Source organism: Martes martes, assembly GCF_963455335.1.
Source record: "Martes martes genome assembly, contig: scaffold_65, whole genome shotgun sequence".
Lineage (NCBI taxonomy): Eukaryota > Metazoa > Chordata > Mammalia > Carnivora > Mustelidae > Martes > Martes martes.
The window spans coordinates 326455-349622 of record NW_027666628.1 but is presented as its reverse complement, the minus strand read 5'-3'; the positions used below and the strand labels follow the sequence as shown (position 1 = coordinate 349622).

Genomic DNA, 23168 nt, shown 5'->3' with positions numbered 1-23168 from the left:
GAAGTTATCCTTCCCCCCTTTGTCTGTAGGTCCACTACATGTTTGTATCCTGAAATAATACCTTGTCTTGTTTTGCAGGGTGTGGACCTTCGTCCAGACGGACTCATACCGCACGCGCTGTTCTGTCTTGTGGACGCTGGACGCTGTTACAGAGATTTGCCCGTATTGTCGCCTGTGGGCTCAGTGCGTTGATTTTTCCCCCAGGGTCTTATCCCACTGCATGAGCACATCCCGGTGTGTTTACCTATTCCGCTGCGGAGGGATAGCTGGGATGTGGCTAGACCTTTGCTGGTTGGTATCTCTTGCTCTATGTGGCTAAGGGAAAAAGAAAATCCTCACCTCTGGCAGAGGCTGGGAGAAATACAGGGTACATCTAAATATTGCTTGGCTTGGTTTGGTATAGGGCATAAAGAGGTTAAAAACATTGTTTCTGTCACCTTATATCTCAAAACTTTGATATCATTGTGACCAAGAAAACCAAAGCGAAGCCTAGTGAAGTGAGTGGAATTATCTGGAATTCTAACGGTTTCAAAGACATGACGACGTGGCAGCGAAGCAGAGGATGGAGCAACAAGCAGTGCCTTCAGTCACGGACATCCGAACTGTGAACTTGGAAGAACGAGCAAGGCCCACACAATTATTTACATCCATAAAACTTGAAGACATACCGGAGTGTGAAGAAGTCTAGGAAATTTCTCAGGGCAAGCAGCCTACCGATCAAGGAATATTTGTTAGGTGTCTACTTTGCGCAAGACATTCCGTTAGGTATTGTAGGAAGTACACAGATGTTTACAAGATGGAGGAAAAGATGCCCTAGACCTTAAAGAGCTTATCCATTGACTATCAGTAGATACAGGGACATGTACGCTAAGGGTCAAGTGAATGGCTGTAAGGTTTCTGCTTTACTCCTGGGTTACAAGCTCTGTGAAAGCAGGGACTGAAGCAGTTTTCTTTCTTTCTTTTTCTTTTCACCCTCCCTTCCTCCCTCCCTTCCTTCGCTTTATGTATTAACTTGAGAAAGAGCACAAGCAGGGGGAGAGTGGCAGAGGGAGAGGGAGAAGCAGACTTCCCACTGAGCAGGGAGCCCGACGCGGGACTGGATCCCAGGACCCCGAGATCATGACCTGAGTGGAAGGCAGATGCTTAACTGACTGAGCCCCCCGGGCACCTCAGCAATCTCTCCATTGTGTCTCCACAGTTTTGGATGAATGTGTGAATGAAGAATCTGGAATCATCAGGAAAGACTGTGGAGAAGAAACGTCTTTTTATTTATTTACTTAATTTAAATTCAATTAATTAACATATAGTGTTTTATTAGTTTCTGGGGCAGAGGTCAGTGATTCATCGGTTGCATATAACTCCCAGTGCTCACTTCATCACATGCCGTCCTTAATGCCCATCCCCCAGTTACCCCGCCCCCCCCACCTCCCCTCCAGCAACCCTCAGTTTGTTCCCTGGAGTTAAGAGTCTCATGGTTTGTGTCCCTCTCTGATTTCATCTTATTTTATTTTTCTCTCCCTTCTCCTATGATCATCTGTTTTGTTTCTTAATTTCCACATGAGTGAACTCATGTGATAATTGTCTTTCTCTAGTTGACTTATTTCGCTCAGCCTAATACCCTCTAGTTCCATCTCTGTTGTTGCAAATGGTAAGATTTCATCGTTTTTGATGGCCGAATGCTATTCCGTTGTGTATATCACATCTTCTTTATCCATTCATCTGTCCATGGACATCTGGACTCTTCCCATAGTTTGGCTATTGTGGACACTGCTGCTATAAACATTGGGGTACACGTGCCCCTTCAGATCACTACGTTTGTATCCTTTGGATAAATACCCAGTAGTGCAATTGCTGGGTTGTAGGGTAGCTCTATTTTTAGCTTTTTGAGGAACCTCCGTACTGTAGTGGCTGCCCCAGCTTGCATTCCCATTACATCGCAGCGTAAGAGGTTCCCTTTCCCGAGAAGAGGGTCTCGGTGTGAATGCCAAAGGGAGTTAGCACTGACTCTGAACAGTAGGAAAGAGGATACGGAATAGGTCAAGGGGCTGGGCCTTGGCCTTGGGGATTGGAGAGAGGAAGAAGCCAGGTTGTAGCCGAGAGCTCTTCAGGGCATGAAGTGGGGACAGTGTCTGGAAGGACGGGGTCGGGCTCCAAAGTCAAGCTCTTGAAAGCCAAGTGAAGGATTATAGTTTTATTCTACACTTCGTGAGAACAACTGCATTGCGGTGCACTGAACAGGGGAGGAAAGCGGTGTTACGGGAAGATTTGTTTTAGAGGGATGCAGAAAAGACTGTGTCAGATGGGATCCAGAGAGGACTGGGATCCCTCTCTCTACTTGGTCGGGGCTTATTTGCACAGTAGCAGTTGGAAGATGCCCAGGGCTGGTAAGAAGGGACAAGCCCTGATGCACAAGCGCTTTTCAAAGTAGCATCATATATTCTACTGTTCTTTTGGCCAAAGCAAGTCACCTGTTCAGGCCCCGATTCAAGGAGGTGGAAAATAAACCCTTCTTGATGGAAGGAGGGGCAATGCCACAAGGCAGACAGGAGAATGTATAGGAAGGGGTGAGCTTCTGGCTGTTTTTGAAGCCTCCCACCCTGGGCTAGGGGCTGAAGAAAACAGAAAGCACTAGATGCTTGGGGGTTGGGCTAGAAAGAGCAGAAATGCATCTACTTCCCGGAACACATCTAAATGCCGTAGTCTTAAAATCTGATCTGCTTACTCTAATTAACCCAGAAATTATGCAGATCATTTCGGACAAGTGTTTAACCCAGCTCTCAGAATCCGGGTGTCTAGAAAAACAGACTCGGAAACTTTGTCTTTCCGTAGTTCTTTCCGTCTCTGAGACATTTTAAGAATAAAAGTGAACATTGCATTTAAGCAGTTGGAAGCATGCCTGGTTTCTTATCAGCCTGTGGCAGCAGGGGCACTCCCTCAGAGCAAACCTGTTCTGGTCCTCCCACTACCCACAATTTACAGCCTACTGCATCACAGGCACGATGTATGGGGTTGACACGCTTTTTGGAGACCTTAAAAACATTTTTTTTTTTTGAGTCATGAGCAAACTTTTAACTCAAAATTGCAAAAGATACTGAAAAATCTAGATGCAGATACATCATTAAAATAATTTGAAAGCAATTTCTAGATCTTCTTACTTCCTTTGAGTTCTCAATTAGAGATGCCCCCCAAATCGCACAGCCAGCAGCATTTAAGTGACCTCTTTATAGTGAAATAAATCCCGAAGTAAAATGATAAATATTCCTTCTGACTCAGTTTCGCGGCGAAAACAGAAAAAAGAACACTGAAGTCCAGTGGGGATGAATGACCGTGTTTGGTGTGCTAACAGGTCCCCAATATGAGCATCTGCCCAGGGCCTCCCGGGGGCGGGGACTCCACCGGCTCGGCAAGGGCCTCGCACTCAGGGCTGTCCACGCTTTCCAGGCGGGAGACGCCGTCATCGGAGCCAAGGGAGCCAGGTTTCCGGGGGTCCTTCCTGGCCTTTGACCTGCTTTGGCGGAGCGCCAGTTCCGCGGGAGACCTGCTGGCCTGCAGGCCGCGCCGGGCCACGAAGATCCCCTCCTGCCGGGAGCAACTGCACCGAGGCTGTGGCCGGCCGCCCCGTTATCCTTCAAAGAGGAAGAACCCGCTCCCGCCGCCCCACCAGGATCGCGTCCCCGACCGGCTTGGGCACTGGACCCGGCAGCCCGGCTCCGGCCTCCACTTCCTCGGGGCGTGGCCCCACCGCCCCTCTCCAGTAGGCCACGCCCCTCGGAGCGCGCCTTTCTCTGACGTCAGGTCCCGCCCCGGCCCCGCCCCGCGCCCGCCCTCCGCAGCTTGAGCGGCTTCGCCTGAGGCGGCCATTGGGGAGGCGGCTGAGGCTGCTGAGGGGGCGGCGGTGACGGGGGCTGCGGTGGCCGACCCTGCGGACGGCGGTCGGCTGTCTGTCTGTTCCGTCCCGGAGCGGCGGGCGATGGCGCGGCGGCGGACATGAGGGAGGATGGAAGGGCAGGACGAGGTGTCGGTGCGGGAGCAGCACTTCCACAGCCAAGTGCGGGATCCACGGTGAGTCGGCCCGCACCCCGCCCCCCGCGTCCCCGCGTCCCCGCGCCCCCGCGTCCCCCGCGCCCGCCGCGGCCGAGCTGCCAGCCGCCCCCCGTGCCCGGCGCCACCGCCCTCCTGGCGCCCCGCGCCCCCGGCCCCGCCGCCCCCATCTCCCGGGCCCGGCCACGCCCCGCGCCCCCCGCCTTCAGTGCCCGTTGTGCCCCAACCCCCCGCCCCGCGCCCGGTGCCCCCCCCCGCCCCGCGCCCCCCGCCCTCTGCGCCCGGTGCCGCCCCGCGATCCCCGCCCCCCGCCTTCCGTGCCCGGTGTCCCCTACCCCCCTGGCCCGCGCCCGGTTCCCCCCCTACCCCGCGTCCCCCCGCTCCCCTCCCCCCGCCCCGCGCCCCCTCGCGGAAGCTCAGGTGGGCGCAGTACCCGCGTGGGCCCCTGGGCGCTCTTCTCGTCGCGGGGGGCGGACGCCGGCCCGGCGGACCCGCGAGCGTGCGGTGCCCAGTGGCGGGCCCGGGAGCCGAGCGTGCGCAGCCCGCCCTCCGGCCCCGCTGGCGTTGGCTCAGGATCCTGCGGGTTGGGGGGCGCCCGGCGATGTGGGCCGCGCCCGCCGTGCTCGGGGGCCGCTCCCGGGAGCCGTCGCGCGGGGGGTGCCTGTTCCGACCAGCGCTCGGCCTCGGGCACCGGTGTGTGCGCCTTTCGTCCCGCAGCGCAGCGCGGTGTGCGCGTGTCTGTGTCCCCGTGGCCGCGCGGGGACCGTGTTACGTGCGTGCGTGCGTGCGTGTGTGTGCGCGTGTACTCGTCCCCTCTTCGGACCGACGGCTCCCGCGTTCGGCCCCGCGTTGGGCCCCGCGTTCAGCCGCAGCGCCGGGAGCCGGGGAAGAAGTTCTGCTGCGGAATCGCCGCCCTCGTGTGGCTCTCGGTCTCGGGGACTGAGAACCGCCTTGCCAGGCCCTGGCTTGGAGCGAAGCGCATTCCGCGAGCGACGGCCGTGCGACGGCGGCGCGGGGGCCCGGGCTTGGGGCCTGGGGCGCGCGTGTGCGCCCCTCGCGGGCCGGTGACGGGTTCCGAGCGCTCTGCCCCGGGCGCCGCCGCGGCTCCGTGCACCCCTTCGCCGGCTCAGCGCGTGCCGTGCTCTGGATTTCAGCCGCTGCTGGAAGCGCGTCCTCATACTTTTATTTTCTTACTTTGTTTTGCACAAAAAATTGTATATGCGCTTCCCTGATGATGAACGAATTGGGGTACCTTTTCCTATATCTATGGTCATTTGGGACGCTTTCGTGAAGCGTCTTCAAATCTTTCCCCATTTCAGATTAGTCCTGTAATCTCTTAAATACTGATTTGCAAGTTTTCTTTATGCTTTCCGAATATGGTAATTGCGTCAGGTATATGGTTTGGAGGTTTTTTTTTTTCCATTTTGTGGATGCTTTAACACTCAACGACGTATCTTCTGATGAGAAATCCTTAATTTTCAGAGTTACTTTAACAGAAATTGTTTCATGGTCAGTCCTGGCTCTGTCCTGTTTAAGAACTCTTTGCCCGCTCCAAAATTGGGAGGACATTCTCTGTTTTCTCTAAATGCTTTACTGATTTGCTCTTCTCATTTCGATCTGCAGTTCATCTGGAATTTGTTTTTCGTGTATGTTTTGAGGTAGGAATCTTTATTTTTTCCCCCCACCTGGATGTCCAGTCCCTTTAGCACCATTTACGACCTTTGTCATGACTTAGGTAACTATAATTGTGGGGGTTAATTTTGTAATCCACGCTGTTCCATTGATCTGTTTGCTTTTTGCCTTACTTTTTGATTAATTACGGAGTCTGTCATTTGGATTGAGAAGGGGACTTGCGTTGTAGTAGCCACGAGCTTTATTACCTTTGCTGCTCTGGAAACAGCCTAGTTTTGGTGCTCATTTCAAAGTGCCTTAGTTCTGCCACTTGTCACCCCAGCTTTCTCCGAACCAGCACCTCTAGGTGGTGAATGCATCCTCTGCAGAAGCTGTACAGATGCGAACAAGCCCACTGGGTTTCCGGTCTTTGGCATTTTTTTCTCAGATTATTCAGAGGGAATATAAATACTTGAGTTTTCTCTAAGACGTGCTGCCAATACTTTTATTTAGCGATTTTTTGGTTTTGCCCTGTAATGCTGTAAGTTTTACGCTTTTTTCTGATACAACATTCATAGCATGTGATTAACATTTTTAAGTGTACAATTCATTGGCTTTAAGTGCATTCACATCTTGTGCAACCATCCCCACTGCCCATCTCTAGAACTTTGCTGTCCTTCCAAACTGAAACGGCCCTCATGAGTCATTGACTTACCATTCCTTTCTCCGTCCAGCTCTTGGCAACCACCGTTGCACTTTTGTCTCTGTGCATCTGGCTCATGCAGGTATCTCATGTAAGTGGAGTCACACAGTATTTTTCCTTTCGTGTCTGGCTTATTGCATAAGGCTTTCAAGTTGCATGCATCTTGTAGCACGTGTCAGAATTTTTTTCCTTTTTAACGTTAGATGACATTCACTCGTATTGACATAGGACGTTTTGTTTATCCATTCATTCATCACTGGACATTTGGGTTGTTTCCTGGCCTTTGTAAATAGTGCTGCTATGAACATGGGTGTACAAATACCTCTTCAAGACCTTGCTTTCAGTTCTTTTAGATATATGCATACCCAGAGGTGGAATTGGTGGGACCACATAAAAAAATGCTATGTTTAATGTTTTGGGGAGCTGCCATGCTGTTTTCTGTAGTGGCTGTGCTTTTTCACAGTCCCACCAGCGGTGCTCCAGGATTCCAGTTTCTCCACCAACACGTGTTGTTTTCTGTTGTTTTAAAATACAATAGTTATTCTAATGGGTGTGCAGAGGTATCTTATTGTGGCTTTTATTTGCATCTCCCTGATGATTAGTGCTGTTGAGCACTATTTTATGTGCTTCCTGGCCATTTACATTTGTATATCTTCTTTGGAGAAATATCTGTTGAGTCCTTTGCCTGTTTTGAATTGGGTGGTTTTGTTGTTGACTTTCAGGAGTTCTCTATATATTCTGGATATTAATCCCTTATTAAATGTCAGATTTGCAAATATTTTCTCCCATTCTGTGTGTTGCCTTTTTATTCTATCGATAATGTTCTTTGATGTACAAAAGTTGTTAATTTTGATGAGGTTCATTTTATGCATTTTTTTCTTATTTTGCCTGTGCTTTTAGTGTTATATTCAAGAGATCATCACCATGGGGCCCCTGGGTGGCTCAGTCGGTTAAGTGACTGCCTTTGGCTTGAGTCATGATCCCAGAGTTCTGGGATCGAGCCCCGCATCAGGCTCCCTGCTCGGCGGGGAGTCTGCTTCTCCCTCTCCCTCTGCCTGCTGCTCTGCCTACTTGTACTCTCCATCTGGCAAATAAATTAAAAAAAAAAAAAGAGAGAGAGAGATCATCACCAAATTCAGTTTCATGAAGATGTCTTGCTATGTTTTCTTAGAGCGTTAGAGTTTTAACTCTTACATTTTGGGTCTTTGATCCATTTTGGGTTAATTTTTGTGTATTCTGTGGTGTTTAACTTATAAATACTCATGTAATAATTCTGTTTTGTCTTAAGTATTATGAATATTTATGAATTCTCTGGTCAATTATTTCAGTGATTATGTAGCTAAAATCTGTTAACCAGGTGGTAATGATCTTTTTTCTTTCCTTCTTTTGCTGGCTTTTTTTCCTTTTTCTTTTGAACTTCAGATTCACAGAATTGGATTAATTATAATCCTGGGTTCATACACAAATTTTTCATTGTTTCATGTGTGATCTGCTTTTGATTAACCTGTTTTTAAATAGTATGCACCCACGAACTATTACCCAGGATACCAAAACATTGACTCTAGCTTATTAAATACCCAGCAGGAGAAGTGAAATGTGGACTGTAATTTATATGTCCTTGTTCATTATCCCTGCCATAGCTGCGCAGGACCGCTTGTCTTTTGGTCCGTCTATTCTTTTTTTTTTTTTTTTTTTAAAGTAGGCTCCACACCTAGCGGGCTTGAGCTCAGAACCCTGAGATCAAAGCCGGAGTTGAGATCAAGAGCTGGTTGCTTAACTGACTGAGCCACCCAGGCACCCCTGTACTCTATTCTTTGAGTGCATTTACTTAGATGGTATCTTCCAAGTGGTTTTCTTATGTTGATACTACTTTCACTGATACAGCTATTACTCTAAAATGGTCACAGATCAATACATAACAGTACCCCCCAAAATCCTCGTAATACCTTCACTAAATTAATAATAAATCACATTTATTGAGTGCTCACCAGGTATCTCATTTGAGTCCCATAACAAGCACATGAAGTAGGTATTTTGCAGCATGTAGCCAACGTGGCATAGTCAGCATGTGGTGGAACGAGAGTTTGAATCCGGGCAGGCTGATTTCACAGCCTGTACTATATTTATAGTCCTATAAAATTTAAACCTCCACTGTAACAGGGTTATGTGGGATCCAGCTAGGTTGGTTACATAAAATGCTTGTTGTAAGGCTAATGAAAGGACCAGGGAGAACCTATGAAACTAGCTGGCCAGGAATGTTGGGGTCTAGCTGCACAATTTAAATTCTTGCTTATTCTGGCTGTAGCATTGTTGGGAACAGTTCTGGGGTTCACTGGAACTTTTACAACAGTGGAGATTTTAGGATCCCTAATCTACATGGCTTCCTTTGGGCCAAATAGAGTGGGGATATAATGGAGATGCCAGGAATCATCCTCTCTACTTCTTCCGTAGGTGAGTTTACCTGCCTTTTTGTACCAGGGTCTTGCCTTCATCTCCATGGCTCTCTCCATGTGCTGCAGATAAAAACTTTAGCCCTTCCCTCTTGAGAATAGAGGTTGGGCAGAACATGGGAGCCAATGATCAATCTTGTATCTAATTTTGAAATGCAGTGTCTGGAGGTCTGTAGTCTTTTCTGAGCTTTGTCACTGTTTTCCAGCCAAAGACCATAGGAATATACTTGTAGTTGGCCAAGTTAGGTTGATTGCATGTTGCAGTAAGGGAAAATGCGTACCACCGGGAACTGTGGGGTGTTTCAATAAGAAGACATTTGAAAGGAGCTTTTAAAAATAGGATTTGGGCTTGTGTTGGGTGATTTGGAAAGAATTTAAGGAGATGGGGCTTTGATCTGTATTGGATGCTGTTAGGAAGCAGAGATAATTCTATGATTGAGTATCTTAATCTGATATAGAAGGAAAGAAAATTGGGTGGGGTGAAGTTGCAACTAATTGGAAATGAAGCAAGTCATTCATATAAGCCATGGTGGGGAGATATTTGGTCATTTTTTTAAAAAAAGATTTTATTTATTTATTTGCACCCCTGAAGCGCTCCTGAAGCTGTTGATTTTCAAGAGGAGAATCATCAAGACCTAGCTGTGAGGGGCGCCTGGGTGGCTCAGTGGGTTGAGCCTCTGCCTTCGGTTTGGGTCGTGGTCTCGGGGTCCTGGGATCGAGCCCCACGTCGGGCTCTCTGCACGGTGGGGAGCCTGTTTCCTCCCTCTCTCTCTGCCTGCCTCTCTGCCTACTTGTGGTCTCTGTCTGTCAAATAAATAAATAAAATCTTAAGAAAAAAAAAAAAAAGACCTAGCTGTGAGTGCCTCACTCTGTTTGTAGTGACAGCAAAGCCTAGCTTGGTAGCAGCAGGCCAGCTTCCAGATGTCAGGGGCTGCTTTTCTCTTTCTCAGTGTGGTCCATAAAGTCTTGTACAGTATAGTATGGTATAGAATGGTGTAGTAGAGGCAAATCCAATAGCTGACATATATTGATTTTATAACATAGGTGAGCAAAAAGGAATGGGATAGCGGTATAGAGGATGCTTTGTATTTGATTTTGCCAAACTGGGTTCAATGAACTTCCCATGGTAGGTGGTACAGTAGCCCACAAAGATGTTCACGTGGTACTCTGTGGAACCCTGTATGTCATACATGGCAGAAGGGACTTTGCAGATGTGATTAAGTTAAGGGAGAGATTGTCCTAGATTATCTGGGTGAGTGCAGTGTAATCACAAGCATCCCTATAAGAGGGAGGTGGGAGAGTCAGAGTCAGAGAAAGAGATGTGACAACGAGCAGGGGGTAGTGTGAAGCACCTTGAAGATAAGGAAAGTGAATAGCCTCCAGAAGCTGGAAAATTCAAGGGAACGGATTCTCCCTAGAGTCCATAGAAGGAATTAGTCTTGCTGACATCTTGGTTTTAGCCCAGTGATACCCATGTTAGGTCTGTGACCTTTAGAACCATGAGGTAGTAAATTTGTGTTAAGCACTGAGTTGCAGAATTGGTTGCAGCAGCCACTCAGAATCCTTCATCAGGAAGGAGGCTTTGACCTTCATTGTTCTCCTTGTGACTCTACCTCACTTCTCTCTAGTTTTGTACTTGGGGTTGAAGGAGACTGAGGAATTTCTAATTGCATGCAAAATTTTTTTCTTTCTTTTTATTCTTTCTGTCTTAAGTAATAGAAGTACATTTCCTGAGAGGTATAAACATTTCAAAGAATGCCATATCGTTTCAGCACGATTTCTCGTGTTAGTTTTCCTTTTTTTTCCAAGCTAATTTATACAGTAGGATAGACTATATATTCTCTGAGAGCTCCATGCTTTTGTTTTATTCTGCATGGTATTTGTAGAAGGTAATTGTAGATATTTACTCATGATGATAAGGTTTTGAAGATTACATATAAATATAGTAGTATAGGTTAATTTTCTGAAAACCTTGGTGGTAAGATAATTCAAAGAACATAAAGCATTAAAAGAAAAAACACACGAGGCGATAAAGTTCAGAATTTATCTTTGAAACCCTTGTAAATGTTCTAATACTTGAGATGAAATGATTCAGAAAGGACACACAATAAAGACAATAAATTCTAATTTTACGTATCTCTTGTGTGTTAGAATTTTCAGAATCCCCTTCCCTAGAATTTCATTGGGATCCTTGTAATGCGTTTTGGATTGTTTTGAATAATATGCATTATGAGAAGTATTTCCTCTGTCTCTTTTTCCATCCAGGTGGCTTTCTGATTTTTGGCTCAGAGTTGTTGACTCCTGGGACCAGCTCCTGACTCTCATTCCACTGGCACAGAAGAACTTGTGTGCTGGAGGTGGGAGATGGTTTGGGTGCCTTTTCCCGGTCGCTGGGTGTAGAACCCTAGCTCTGTCTGTGATGACTCTGCGTCAGAGCACTTGTTCTCTTTTATGTTCCTGTTTTCCTTCTGTCCCCACGAATGGTAGTGGGGTACCTTCTGCAGCTCAGATTTGCCTTCCCAAGGTGACGTTGTAGAAACTATTTCTCTGTCGTCCCACTTTACTTGTCTTTGCGTTGCTGATCCATCTCCACCAGGAGTGACTTGAAATTCAGGGATGCCAGAATTTTTTGTTTTTTAGAAAGCTTTGTAGAATTAAATTTGCATGAACTTCAAATTGTGTGAGGGGAACTTGAAGTTGGAGAGGGAATATAATATCATTTTCTTTTCTTTGTTGATGTTTTTGTGGTAGGACTGGTGATAAAACTTGTGTTTCAGTTGTGTAGGCCGTGGATTCTCTAGATAGAATTGTTAAAGTATTCTGATATTTAATTATATCAGTTTTTCACATGCCTTCTTTGGGGCTTAGGCATCAGGAACATTCCACATACCTTTTACTAAATTAATTTTTTTTTTTTTTTTAGAGAGAAAGGGAGAGAGTGTGTGTGGGGGAAGGGCAGAGGCAGAGGGAGAGAAAGAATCTTAAGCAGGATGCCAGCACAGAGCCTGATACAGGACTCGATCTCATGACCCTGAGATCATGACCTGAGACAAGACCAAGAGTCAGACGCTTAACTGAGCCACTTAGGTGCCCCCCACATACTCTTTAATGTACATCTTTTGGCCTTACGAAGTCATTCATCTGACATTAATTTGAGCACCGTAACTAAATATGGAATTTGACAAAAAGTTGACCAACTAGGACTGCAAGCAGGGTTGTTTCACTAGCATACTAATTCATGATTCTGTAGTGATTCTTTGGGATTGATGTATGAGTTTGTTGATATTGCATATTGGAATATCAGATGTATTATTGAGGCCTATACTGTTGTTATTCATAGTATAATATTTTCCTTCAAAACCCCAAATTTTAACTATTTTATTGAGAGCCTGAGCTTTTCCTTATTACACAGCAGTGCTGAAAGCTGAACAAGGAGGTACGTTTGTTGGGTTTGGATTGGGGCAGTGTAGGTTCCAGTCATATCTTCACTATTTACTAGCTGTGTGACATTGGGAAAGTACCTTAGTCTCTTTGGAACCTTCATTTTCTTGTCTATGAAAATAAGGTAAGCACCTTATTATTTTTGATGCAGTTGTAAATTGGACTGTTTTCTTAATCTCTTGTTGCTGTTTCATTATTAGTGTATAGAATAATGCAGTATTAGTTTTATGAGACTGACGTGCTGCCTACTGCACTAAGGAGGTAGGTGCAGTATTTATTTATTTACTTAAAATTAACATATAATGTATTATTAACCCCAGGGGTACAGGTCTGTGAATCGCCAGGTTTACACACTTCATAGCACTCACCATCGCACACACCCTCCCCAGTGTCCATAACCCAGCCACCCTCTCCCTACCCTCCTCCCCCCGGCAACCCTTAGTTTGTTTTGTGAGATTAAGAGTCTCTTATGGTTTGTCTCCCTCCCAATCCCATTTTGTTTCATTTATTCCTTTCCTATCCCCCAAACCCCCGACGTTGCCTCTCAACTTTCTCATATAAGGGAGATCATATGATAATTGTCTTTCTCTGATTGACTTATTTCGCTCAGCATAATACCCTCTAGTTCTATCCACATCATCGCAAATGGCAAGATTTCATTTCTTTTGATGGCTGCATAGTGTTCCATTGTATATATATACCACATCTTCTTTATCCATTCATCTGTCAGTGGACATCTAGGTTCCTTCCATAATTTGGCTATCGTGGACATGGCAGGTGCAGTAGAGTTTTAAAAGCGAATGTAAGAATATTGAACCCATGTGCAATCACTGAAATTATGCAATTTATATTTAGCAGTACATATATGTATATATATTTTGTTCTCACCAGAACAGTGGAAATGCTGCACAAAAACTCAACTGTTTTTTTAAAAATGTTATTGAGATGTGATTCACATATCATATAATTCAGCCAATTCAGTGGCTTTTAGTATATTTAAGAGTTGTGTAGCCATCACCACAATCTAATCCTAGAATATTTTTATTTATCTCCAGGAGAAACCCTATGCACATTAGCAGTCATTCCCCATTTCCCCCTGAATTCTCTTCCCTCCAGTCCTTGGCAACAGCTAATCTACTTTCTGTATGGATTTGCCCATTCTGGGTATTTCATATAAAGTGAATCACGCAATGTGTGTTTTTTTGGGGTGTCTAGCTTCATTCCGTTAGCATGATGTTTTCAGGATTCATCTGCATCGTAGCATGCATCAATACTTCATTCTTTTTTGTGGCCAAATAATATTTCATTGTATGGATGTGCCACATTATGTTTATTCATTCTTTAGTTGATGGACCTTTAGGTTTTTTCCCACTTTTTGGCTCTTATGAAAAATGCTGCTGTGAACATTGATGTACAAGTTTTTGCTGTGGATGTATATCTTCATTTTTTTTGGATGGAATTGCTGCATTGTTTGATACCTCTGTGTTTAATATTTTGAGGAACTGTCAACTGTTTTCCAAAGTTGGAGCACCATTTCCCATTTCTATCTACAAACATTTCAATTTTTCTGCATCCTCTTTAACACTTGTTATAAACTGCCATTTTAATTTTTTTAAAAATATTTTATTTATTTATTTGGCATAGAGAGGGAGAGAGCACAAGCAGGTGGGGTGGCAGGCAAAGGGAGAGGGAGGCAGAGGGAGAGGGAGAAGAAGTAGGCTCCTGCTGAGCAGAGAGCCCAACATGGGGCTTGACTCCAGGACCCTGGGATCATGCATGACCTGAGCCGAAGGCAGACACTTAAATGACTGAGCCACCCAGGCACCCCCCCCCTTTTTTTTTTAAGATTTCATTTATTTATTTGACAGAGAGACAGAGGGGGACTACAAGCAGGGGGAGTGGGAGAGGAAGAAGCAGGCTTCCCACCGAGCAGGGATCCCGGGACCCTGGGATAACAACCTGAGCCCAAGGCAGATGCTTAACAACTTAGCCACCCAGGCGAGCCCCCCTTGATTTTTAATTACAGTCATCCTAGTGAGTATGAAGTGTTATCTCATTGTGTATGTGTGTGTTTTAAAGTTTTATTTAAGTAATCTCTACACCCCATGTGGGGCTCGCACTCACAACCCCAAGATCAAGAGTCGCTCTCTCTTCTGACTGAGACAACCACCCACCCCTCATTGTGGTCTTGATTTGCACTTCCCTAATGACTAAGGATGTTGAACATCTTCACATCTGTTTATCTGTGTATCTTCTTTGGCAGAATGTCTATTCAGCTTTGTCCTTTTTCAGATTGGGTACTTTTTTGTTCTTCTTACTGAGTTGTAAGAAATCCTCATATATTTTGGACATCATGCCCTTATCAAACATATGACTTGCATATATTTTCTTCTATTTTGTGGGTCATCTTTTCACTTTCTTGATTGCACAACAATAGTTTTTTAATCTTGTTCAAATACAATTCACCTATAAATTTTTTTAATCACTTTTGTATTTAAGTCATATTTTAGAAAGCCTTGCCAATCAAAGGTCATAAAGACTCTTGTCCTTTTTCCCAAAAATTTTACAATTTTAGCTGTCACATTTATATGTGTGATTCACTTTGAGTTAATTCTTGTGTATGGTAAAGAAAGGGGCATATCTATTTTGGTGAGCTGTCTCTTTAGATCTCTAGCTCACTTTTTAATTGGGTTGTTTTTTGAGTTTTAAGAGTTCCTTCTGTATTTTGGGTTCAACTTCTTTAACTGGCTATGTGTTTTGTACAAATTTCCACCAGCCTGTGGCTTGTCTTATCTTAACCAGTGTCTTTCACAGGGCAGAAGTTTTTAATTATAATCCTGTCCAATTTATTATTATTATTTTTTTATAAACTATGCTTTTCGAGTTGTATCTGAAGAGTCATTGTCAAACCCAGGATCACCGGCATTTCTTGCAGTTTCATGTTTTACATTTAAGACTGATCTATTTTGAGTTAATTTTCATGAAAGTTATAGGGTCTGTGTCTAGATTAATTTTCTTTATATATATATTTTAAGTAAATTCAGTTAGCAAACATATATAGTATATCATAATTTTAGATGTAATTTTCAATAGTTCATCAGTTATGTATAACACAGTGCTCATCACATCACATGCCTTCCTTAATGCCCGTCACCCAGTCACCCCATCCCCCCACTCACCTCCCCTCCTGCAACCCTCAGTTTGTTTCCTATAGTTAAGAGTCTCTCATAGTTTTTCTCCTTCTCTGATGACTTCTCATTCAGTTTTCCCTTCTTTCCCTGTGATCCTTGATGGTGTTTCTTATGTCCCGCATGTGAATGAAACCATATGACAATTGCCTTTCTCTGATTGATTTATTTCTCAGTATAATACCCTCCAGTTCCACCCATGTAGATGTAAATGTTAAGTATTCATCCTAATGGCTAATATTCCTTTGTATGTATATATATCTTATCTATCTATCTATCTATCTAATATCTTCTTTATCCCTTCATCTGTCAGTGGACATCTCCGCTCTTTCCATAGTTTGGCTATTATGGACATTGCTCCTATAAACACTGGGGTGCAGGTGCCCCTTCGGATCACTACGTTTGTATCTTTAGGGTAAATGCCCAGTAGTGCAATTGCTGGGTCGTAGGATAGCTCTATTTGCAGCTTTTTGAAGAGTCTCTACACTGTTTTCCAAAGTGGCTGTACCAGCTGGCATTTCCACCAACAGAGTAGGAGCGTTTCCCTTTCTCTGCATCCTTACCAACATTTGTTGTTTCCTGACTTGTTAATTTTAGCGATTCTGACTGGTGTGAGGTGGTATCTCATTGTGGTTTTGGTATGTATTTCCTGAGTGTATATGCCGAGTGATTTGGAGCATTTTTTCATGTGTCTGTTGGCCATTTGGATGTCTTCTTTGCAGAAATGTCTGTTCATGTCTTCTGCCCATTTCTTGATTGGATTATTTGTCTTTTGGCTGTTGAGTTTGATAAGTTCTTTATAGATTTTGGATACTAGTCTTTTATCTGATATGTCGTTTGCAAATATCTTCTCCCATTCTGTTGGTTGTTTGGTTTTGTCGACTCTTTCCTTTGCTGTGCAGAAGCCTTTTATCTTGATGAAGTCCCAATAGTTCATTTTTGCCTTTGTTTCCCTTGCCTTTGAAGACATGTCCAGCAAGAATTTGCTGCAGCCGAGGTTGAAGAGGTTGCTGCCTGTGTTCTCCTCCAGGATTTTGATGGATCCCTGTCTCACAGTTAGGTCTTTTAGCCATTTGAGTCTATTTTTGTGTATGGTTTAAAGAAATGGTACAGTTTCATTCTTCTGCAGTGGCTGTGAAATTTCCTCAACACCATTTATTGAAGAGTCTTTGGATATTCTTTCCTACTTTGTCAAAGATTAGTTGACCATAGAGTTGAAGGTTCTTTTCTGGGTTCTTTATTCTGTTCCATTGATCTGTGTGTCTGTTTTTGTGCCAGTACCATACTGTCTTGATGATGACAGCTTTGTAATAGAGCTTGAAGTCTGGAATTGTGAAGCCACCAGGTTTTGTTTCTTTTTCAACATTCCTTTAGCTTTTCAGGTCTTTTCGGTTTCCATACAAATATTAGGAATATTTGTTCCGGTTCTGTGAAAAAGGTTGATGGTATCTTGATAGGGATTGCATTGCTCTGGGTAGTGTAAACATTTTGACGATATTTGTTTTTCCAATCCATGAGCATGGAATGTTTTTTCATTTCTTTGTGTCTTCCTCAACTTCTTTCATGAGTGTTCTATAGTTTTCTGAATACAGATCCTTTGCCTCTTCAGTTAGGTTTTTTTCCTAGGTATCTTATGGTTTTTGGTGCAATTGTAAATGGGATAGACTTCTTAATTTCTCTTTCTTCTGTCTCATTGTTAGTGTATACAAATGGAACTAATTTCTGTGCCTTGATTTTATATCCTGCCAACTCTGCTTAATTCCTATATGAGTTCTAGCAAGTTGGAGTGGAGTCTTTTGGATTTTCCATGTAGAATATCATCTGCAAAGAGTGGGAGTTTGATTTCTTCTTTGCCTATTTGGATGCCTTTGATTTCTTTTTGTTGTCTGGTTGCTGAGGGTAGGACTTCCAGTACTATGTTGAACAGCAGTGGTGAGAGTGGACATTCCTACCGTGTTACTGACTTAGAGGAAAAGCTCTCAGTTTTTTCCCACTGAGAATGATATTCGCTGTGGGTTTTTATGATGTTGATGTATGTTCCCTCTATCCCTACACTGAAGAGTTTTAATCAAGAAAGGATGCTGTACTTTGTCAAATGCTTTTTTTGCATTTTGCATACTCTCTTGAGAGTATCATATGGTTCTTGTCCTTTTTATTTATGTAGTATATCACATTGATTGATTTGTGGATGTTGAACCACCCTTGCAGCCCAGGAATAAATCCCACTTGGTCATGGTGAATAATCCTTTTAATGTACTATTGGATCCTATTGGCTAGTATTTTGGTGAAAATATTTGCATCCATGTTCATCAGGGATATTGGTCTGTAATTCTCCTTTTTGGTGGGGTCTTTGTCTGGTTTTTGGATCAAGGTAATTGTGGCCTCATAGAAAGAGTTTGAAAGTTTTCATTCCATTTCTATTTTTGAAATAGCTTCAGAAGAATAGGTATTAATTCTTCTGTAAATTGTTTGGTAGAATTCCCCTGGGAAGCCATCTGGCCCTGGCCTTTTGTTTGTTGGGAGATTTTTGATCACTGCTTCAATTTCCTTGCTGGTTATGGATCTGTTCAGGTTTTCTATTTCTTCCTGGTTCAGTTTTGGTAGTTTACATGTATCTAGGAATGCATCCATTTCCTCCAGATCGCCTATTTTGTTGGCATATAGTTGCTCATAATATGTTCTTATAATTGTTTATATTTCTTCGGTGTTGGTTGTGATTTCTCGTCTTTCATTCATGATTTTATGTATTTGTGTCCTTTCTCTTTTCTTTCTGATAAGTCTGGCCAGGGGTTTATCAATCTTATTCATTCTTTAAAAGAACTAGCTCTAGTTTCATTGATCTGTTCTATTGTTCTTTTGGTTTCTAGTTCATTGATTTCTACTCGAATCTTTATTATTTCTCGCCTCCTGCTTGGTTTAGGCTTTATTTGCTGTTCTTTCTCCAGCTCCTTTAGGTGTAAGAGTCACTTGTGTGTTTGAGACTTTTCTAATTTTTTGAGAAAGGCTTGTGTTGTTATGTACTTCCCTCTTAGGACTGCCTTGGCTGAATCCCAAAGTTTTTGAACAGTTGTGTTTTCATTTTCATTTGTTTCCATAAATTTTTAAAATTCTTTAATTTCCTGGTTGCCCCATTCATTGGTAGGATGCTCTTTAACCTCCATGTATTTCAGTTCTTTCCAAATTTCCTCTTGTGAATGAGTTCAAGTTTCATAACATTGTGATCTGAAAATATGCAGGGGATAATCCCAGTCTTTTTGTACTGGTTGAGACCTGATTTGTATCCCAGTACGTGATCTATTCTGGAGAAGGTTCCATGTGCACTTGAAAAGAATGTGTATTCTGTTGCTTTATGATGGAATGCTCTGTATATATCTGTGAAGTCCATTTGGTCTAGGGTGTCATTCAAAGCCCTTGTTTCCACGTTGGTCTTCTGCTCAGATGATCTGTGCATTGCTGTGAGTGGGCTGTTGAAGTGTCCCCTACTATTACTGTATTATTATCAGTGTGTTTCTTTAATTTGGTTATGAATTGGTTTATATCATTGGCTGCTCCCAAATTAGGCACATGAAAATATTTATAATCATTAGATCTTCTTGTTGGATAGACCCTTTATTATGATAATAATGTCCCTCTTCATTCCTTACTACAGTTTTGGTTTAAAATCTAATTTGTCTAATGTGAGGATTGCTACCCCAGCTTTCTTTTGAGGTCCATTGGCATGATAAATGGTTCTCCACCTCCTTACTTTCAATGTGGAGGTGTCTTTAGGTCTACAATGAGTCTCTTGTAGACAGCATATGGATGGGTCTTGCCCTTTTTTTTTTTTTTTAAATCCATTCTGATGCCCTGTGTCTTTTGATTGGAGCATTTAGCCCATTTACATTCAGAGTCAGTATAGAAAGATGAATTTAGTGCCACTGTATTACCTGTAAAGTTTCTGTTTCTGTAGATTGTTTCTGTTTCTTTCTGATCTGTGTTACGTGTGGGCTCTCTCTTTGCGTACAGGATCCCCTTTAATATTTCTTGCAGGGCTGGTTTAGTGGTCCCAAATACTTTTAATTTCTGTTTGTACTGGAAACTCTTTATCTCTCCTTCCATTCTGAATGACAGCCTTGCTGAATAAAGTATTCTTGGCTGCATAGTTTTCTCATTTAGTACCCTGAATATATCATGTCAGCCCTTTCTGGCTTGCCAGATCTCTGTGGGTAGGTCTGCTGCCAGCCTAATGTTTCTACCCCTGTAGGTTAAGATCCCCTTGACTTGAGCTGCTTTCAGGATTTTTCTTTTTATCTCTGAAATTTGCAAGCTTCACTATTATGTTGGGATGTTTTTTTTTTTTTATTGATTTTTGAGAGTGGTCCAGTCTACCTCGTGGACTTGAATGCCTGTTTCCTTCCCCAGATTAGAGAATTTCTCAGCTATGATTTGCTCAAATATACCTTCTGTCCCTTTCTCTCTTTTTTCTTCTTCAGGGACACCAATAATTCTAATATTGTTTCACTTTATGGTATTGCTGGCCTTCCCCCCCACTGATACTTGCTCTCTCACTCTCAAATAAATAAAATCTTTTTTTATTTTAAGATTTTATTTATTTATTTGGCAGAGAGAGAGACACAGTGAGAGAGGGAACACAAGCATGGGGAGTGGGAGAGGGAAGAGCAGGCTTCCCACCAAGAAGGGAGCCTGATGTGGGGCTCAATCCCAGGACCCTGGGATCATGACCTGAGCCAAAGGCAGACGCTTAATGACTGAGCCACCCAGGCATCCCTAAATAAAATCTTAAAAAAACATATCAACCACAACCCAAGTGAAATACACATTAGAGAAATCTGAGGAGGTCGGAAACCAAAAAAGAAAAGAAAAAGAAAAAGTGGGGAAAAAGAATATAATCTCCCAGGTGGACAAAACAGGGTGATCTTCTTGGTCCTGGGGGTATTTGGTCTGTTAGAAAGCACGAACTCCCAAAGTTGTAAAGAAGGCATAGCTTATATCTGTACAAAAATAAAATTGAATACAGTGAAGGGAAGCCAAAAATGAAGACTATATCTATAAAATGCTAATGTAAAAGTGAAAGTTTAAAAAAGACTTAAAAACAGAGTTGATAAAAATCAGAAGCTAGTTGAAAAGGAAAAAAGAAAAAAGAAAAGGAAATTTTAAATGGAAAGAAAAGAATCATGAAAAAACCCCACGAATTGAGAGTTTTGCAGTTCTGTGTGTTCAGTAAACTTGGTATTCGCCTGCTGTTCCTGCTGGTCTTCTGGGGGAGGGGCCTGCTGCACTGACTCTCAAGTGTCTTTGCTTGGGCGAAGTTTGTTTCGCACTACCCCTTGCCAGGGGACTTGAGCTCAGTGTAAGCTGCTTAGGGTTGTTCTATGTGACTTTAGTTCCCTGAAGGCTTTGTGCGCTACTTCAGAGGATGAAGATAAAAATGGCCCTACCCTGATCTCCAGCCCTGGAACTGAAAGACTGTGGCCCCTCTCTTCAGTAAACCCTCAGGGAGAAGCGATCTTCACTTTTGTGTGTGCCAAACTCTGCAGACTCCCGCAGTGCCCACCCACACCGCTGCTCCCCAGGGGAAGGGGAAGGCAGAAGGTCACTGTGTTTCTGCCCTTTGCAGGGCATCTATACAGAGAGTGGTCTCCTGATTATACCAGGGTTCATGACAAACCAAGCTGAGAGCCCATTCCTGGGCTCACTGGCTGTAGCTGATTTCCCTGCTCCAATGCTTGGGAACTCTGCCGGCTCAGGCACCCTGTTCTTTCTGTGACCTGTGACCTGAGACCACCCTGTCCCACCTAGGATTCTCCCCCACTTTGCCACCTGAGCACTTTTCAGGCAGGGGCATCTCTCACTGGAGAAGACTTCTAAAAGTTCAGATTTTGTGCTCCATAGCTATATCACTTTCCTGTAGCTGGCTTATGCTAAATAAGATGGAAATTAATGACAATTACTTAAATATTTGTTAAAAAACCAAGAGGAAGCATTATACTAAATGTGGAAACTGAAAAGCCTTTTCCATTATCAAGAGAAAAAAGATATGTTTGCTCCTATTAGCATTGGACATTATTTTCAGGATTCTGGGGAATTCAGAAGGCTAAGAAAATTAATATTGATTATAATTATTAGAAAAGAAGGTGATCTCTTTTAAATAGTGATATGATTGCATAACTAGAAAAACCACGAGATTCTGAAATTATGAGTGTGTTTGGTAAACTGACTAGAAACAATTTAACTATATCTAAGTGAAGAGCTTTTCTCTATACTAGCAATCACCAGCCACAAGTCAGAATAGTAAAAATACTTTATTCACATTAGCAACAAAAACTGTGAAACAGAACTAAACATGAAAGGAATAAAGACTATATGCAGAAAACCATAAAAATCTTATGAAGGGTATGCAACATGATCTGACAAATGAAAGGATAGTCCACATTTCTGGAGGGAAAGACAAGCAAATATCATGCAAATGTTAACTCTTCCAAAATTATCTATTTAATGCAGTTGCATTTAGAGTCAGAGTTTTATTTGGAATTGAATAAAAATGATCTTAAAATTTATATGGAAGATTGTTTAAAATTTTGCCTCCCCCCCCCAAAAAAAACCCCAAATCTGAGACTAGCCTAGGAAATTATGAAAAATGAAACTCCTAGAGAGAGGTTTGCCCAGAGAGCAATTAAGCTATCTAATCATTATTATTAAAAATTCATGTTGTTGTTATAGGAGTTGTCAAAGAGAACAAAGAAACATAACGGAGAGTAAGAACCATGTCCTAGCGTACTCGGGAATTCAGTCTACAGCAACAGCAGTTATTGACAGTGGGAAAAGATGGTTGATTTAATAAATTGTTTTGGCCTAATCACTCACCATTTAGGAACAAAATGTGAACTTGAGCTCCCATGTCATACATAAGAAATAAGTATAAGTTCCAGGGGTGCCTGGGTGGCTCAGTGGGTTAAAGCCTCTGCCTTCAGCTCAGGTCATGACCCCAGGGTCCCGGGATTGAGCAGGATCGAGCCAGCATTGGGCTCTCTGCTCGGCAGCAAGCCTGCTTCCCCCCCCCCACACTCTCTGCCTGCCTCTCTGCCTACTTGTGATCTCTCTCTGTCAAATAAATAAATAAAATCTTAAAAAAAAAAAAAAAGAAAGAAGTTCCAGGTGGATTAGAGACTTACATGTAAAAATAATTTTTTAGGAGAACTAGCCTATACTTCCGATTACACATGTTGTGGAATATTTTGGAGCCAGTAAGAATGGAAAGCTACACACCAGACTGTTCTTCCTGCTGGCTACCTGAGGAGATGATAAAGTTGTCAGAGAGGGAGAGTGTGTAATAAAAGTATGATTATAAGCCAGAAATAATAGAGAAAAATTAAAAGAAATTGCTATATAAAACCAATACATATATAATCTGACTAAAATTATTTAAGCTATGTAGATATACAAAGAAAGAGGTACTTGTTTCAGAGTAGTGGAGTTTTATATTTTTACCTTCTTCCTTATACTCCTTTGAATACATTCAAGTTTTTTAAAGATTTTATTTTTAGGTAATCTCTGTACCCAATGTGGGGCCTGAACTTACAACCCTGAGATCAAGAGTTGCATGGTCTACCCACTGAGCCAGCCAAGTGCCCCTGAATACATTGAAATTTTAATAAGGATTTTTATTTATATAATTGGGAAAAAATAATACTATTTTCAATATGAACAAAATAAAATGGATTCTAATAACCATGC

The 23168-nt window shown here is 43.0% G+C and overlaps 1 protein-coding gene across 1 annotated transcript in view; it reads left to right on the top strand.

Annotated features, from left to right (window-relative positions):
• The first annotated feature begins 3836 nt into the window (after positions 1-3836).
• Positions 3837-23168, top strand: part of LOC308337872 (ankyrin repeat domain-containing protein 26-like) — a 340750-nt gene continuing 321418 nt past the window's right edge. The window contains exon 1 of the mRNA XM_080831416.1: positions 3837-4062. Within this exon, the coding sequence (XP_080687542.1) occupies positions 3988-4062 (75 nt within the window). The 5' untranslated portion in view covers positions 3837-3987. The remainder of the gene's footprint in view (positions 4063-23168) is intronic.